At 42.2% G+C, this 2901-nt stretch overlaps 1 protein-coding gene across 1 annotated transcript in view; it reads left to right on the top strand.

Annotated features, from left to right (window-relative positions):
* Window positions 1-2901, top strand: part of ush1ga (Usher syndrome 1Ga (autosomal recessive)) — an 11063-nt gene that overhangs the window by 6651 nt on the left and 1511 nt on the right. The window contains 1 exon segment of the mRNA XM_020620976.1: window positions 2788-2901. This exon segment is cut by the window's right edge and continues 17 nt beyond it. Coding sequence (XP_020476632.1) covers window positions 2788-2901 — 114 coding nt within the window.

Raw genomic sequence — 2901 nt, 5'->3', positions numbered from 1 at the left:
TAATACATTTGATACCATTGCCCCTCTGAAAAAGAAGGCAGTGAAACAGAGGAGGCTAGCCCCATGGTACAGCTTGCAGCTCCGCTCCCTAAAGCAGGCATCACGAAAAATGGAAAGGAGGTGGCGCTCCACTAAGTCAGAAGAGTTTTTCATAGCCTGGAAAGATAGTTTAATAACATATAAGAAAGCCCTTCATAGTGCCAGAACCGCATTTTATTCATCACTGATTGAGGAAAATAAGAACAACCCCAGGTTTCTTTTCAGCACTGTAGCCAGGCTGACAAAGAGCCACAGTGCTGTTGAGCTTAACATTCCCTTAGATCTCAGCAGCAATGACTTCATGAGCTTCTTTACAAATAAAATCACAACTATTAGAGAAAAAATTGGTCGGACCACTCCCACAGCTCTCGCAGATGTGCCATCTACTACAATGGCTTTAGAAACATCTGTAAGACCTCATTTATACTTGGACTACTTCTCCCCTATAGATCTCTCTGAGTTGACCTCAACAATTGCTTCATCTAAATCATCAACATGTCTCCTGGACCCCATCCCGACCAGGCTGCTCAAAGACGTCTTTCCCCTAATCAACACATCCATACTAGATCTGATTAACCTCTCTCTATTAACAGGTTATGTTCCACAGGCTTTTAAACTTGCAGTAATTAAACCTCTACTCAAAAAGCCTACTCTTGACCCAGGTGTCCTAGCTAATTATAGACCAATATCCAATCTCCCATTTATTTCCAAAATCCTTGAAAAAGCTGTTGCAAAGCAGTTATGTGACCACTTGCACAAGAATGATTTGTTTGAGGATTTTCAGTCAGGATTTAGAGTCCATCATAGTACAGAAACCGCATTGGTGAAAGTCACCAATGATCTTCTCCTAGCCTCGGACAAAGGACTTGTCTCCATACTTGTCCTCTTAGATCTCAGTGCTGCTTTTGACACCATTGATCACAGCATCTTACTGCAGAGACTTGAACATGTTATTGGGATTAAAGGAACTGCGCTAAGTTGGTTCAAATCTTATTTATCAGAAAGATTTCAATTTGTTCATGTTAATGACGAATGTTCCACACAAACTGAAGTTAGTCACGGCGTTCCACAGGGCTCTGTGTTAGGTCCAATTCTCTTCACTTTATACATGCTCCCTTTAGGCAATATTATCAGGAAGCACAACATAAATTTCCATTGCTATGCAGATGATACTCAGTTGTATTTATCTATGAAGCCAAATGAATCAGGTCAGCTGGTCAAACTTCAAGCATGTCTTAAAGACATAAAGGCCTGGATGACCTGTAACTTCTTACTTCTAAACTCTGACAGAACTGACGTTATTGTGCTTGGGCCTGAAAACCTTAGAAATCTGCTGTCTAATCATATAGTTACTTTAGATGACATAGCTCTTGCCTCCAGTACTACTGTGAGGAACCTTGGAGTCATCTTTGATCAGAATATGTCCTTTAAATCACATATAAGCCAAGTCTCTAGATCTGCCTTCTTTCACCTGCGCAATATTGCAAAAATTAGGAGCATCCTGTCTCAAAGTGATGCTGAAAAACTGGTCCATGCATTTGTTACTTCCAGGCTGGACTACTGTAACTCTTTACTATCAGGATGTCCCAATAATTCCCTAAAAAGCCTCCAGTTAATCCAAAATGCTGCAGCCAGAGTACTGACAGGAACTAGCAAGAGAGATCATATCTCTCTCATATTAGTTTCTCTCCACTGGCTCCCTGTAAAATTCAGAATAGAATTTAAAATCCTTCTCCTAACATACAAAGCCCTTAATGACAAGGCTCCATCGTATCTTAAAGACCTCATAGAGCTTCATCACAACAAAGCACTTTGCTCTCAGGTTTACTTGTGGTTCCTAGAGTCCACAGAAGTAGAATGGGAGGCAGAGCCTTTAGCTATCAAGCTCCTCTCCTATGGAACCAACTCCCAGTCTCAGTTTGGGAGGCGGACACCCTCTCTACCTTTAAGATTAGACTTAAGACGTTCCTTTTTGATAAAGCTTATAGTTAGGGCTGGATCAGGTGACCCTGAGCCTTCCCTTAGTTATGCTGCTATAGGCCTAGACTGCTGGGGGGCCGCATGATGCTGTGAGTTTCTTACCTCTCCCCTCCTTTCCTCTCTCTCTATGCTTCTATATGCCACCATTACACATCACTAACTTTGTGTCTCCTCTCTCTCCCGTAGTGTGTGCTCTCTCTCTCTCCCTGTACCTTTCTGCAGGTAGTCCTGGCTGTGGAGCTCTATGTTTTTGATGAGCAGACACCGGCCACATCAACATGACCAGTGTTTGATTGTTTGTTGGGTCCTGTTGCTTTCCTTCTTTTCTCTCTCCTCTATCCACTCACCCCAACCGGTCAAGGCAGAAGGCTGCCCACCAAGAGCCAGGGTCTGTCAGAGGTTTCTTCCGTTAAAGGGAGGTTTTCCTCCCCACTGTCACCAAGTGCTTGCTCAAGGGGGATTTGTTGGGTTTTCCCTCTGTAATAATAGTGATAACAGTAAGGTCTAGACCTTACTTTGTAAAGTGTCCTGAGATGACTTTTGTTGTGATTTGGCGCTATACAAATAAAATTTGATTTGATTTGACAATTGATATTACTGGAGAAGTCAGGAGATCACCAAAATAACAGCAGGTAGTCCTAAGTGAACTAGTAATATAATGAATATACTAGCTACAACAATATTGGGCCAGAAAATGCAAAAACCTTTCAAATCTAAAACTTTAATTTGTGACTGTACCTGATTACTGTATTGTTCCTGTGCCATTAGGCTACTCTCCATGCCACAAACCGCGGAAAGACAAAGATCCAGAAGAAGCTTGAAAGGAAGAAACAAGGAGACGGGACCTTTAAGATCTACGAGGATGGAAGAAAGAGCGTGCGC

The sequence above is a fragment of the Monopterus albus genome, unplaced genomic scaffold (assembly GCF_001952655.1).
Source record: "Monopterus albus unplaced genomic scaffold, M_albus_1.0 scaffold251.1, whole genome shotgun sequence".
NCBI classification, from domain to species: Eukaryota; Metazoa; Chordata; class Actinopteri; order Synbranchiformes; family Synbranchidae; genus Monopterus; species Monopterus albus.
The sequence above is the reverse complement of the archived record's forward strand: the minus strand, read 5'-3'. Positions and strand labels throughout refer to the sequence as shown.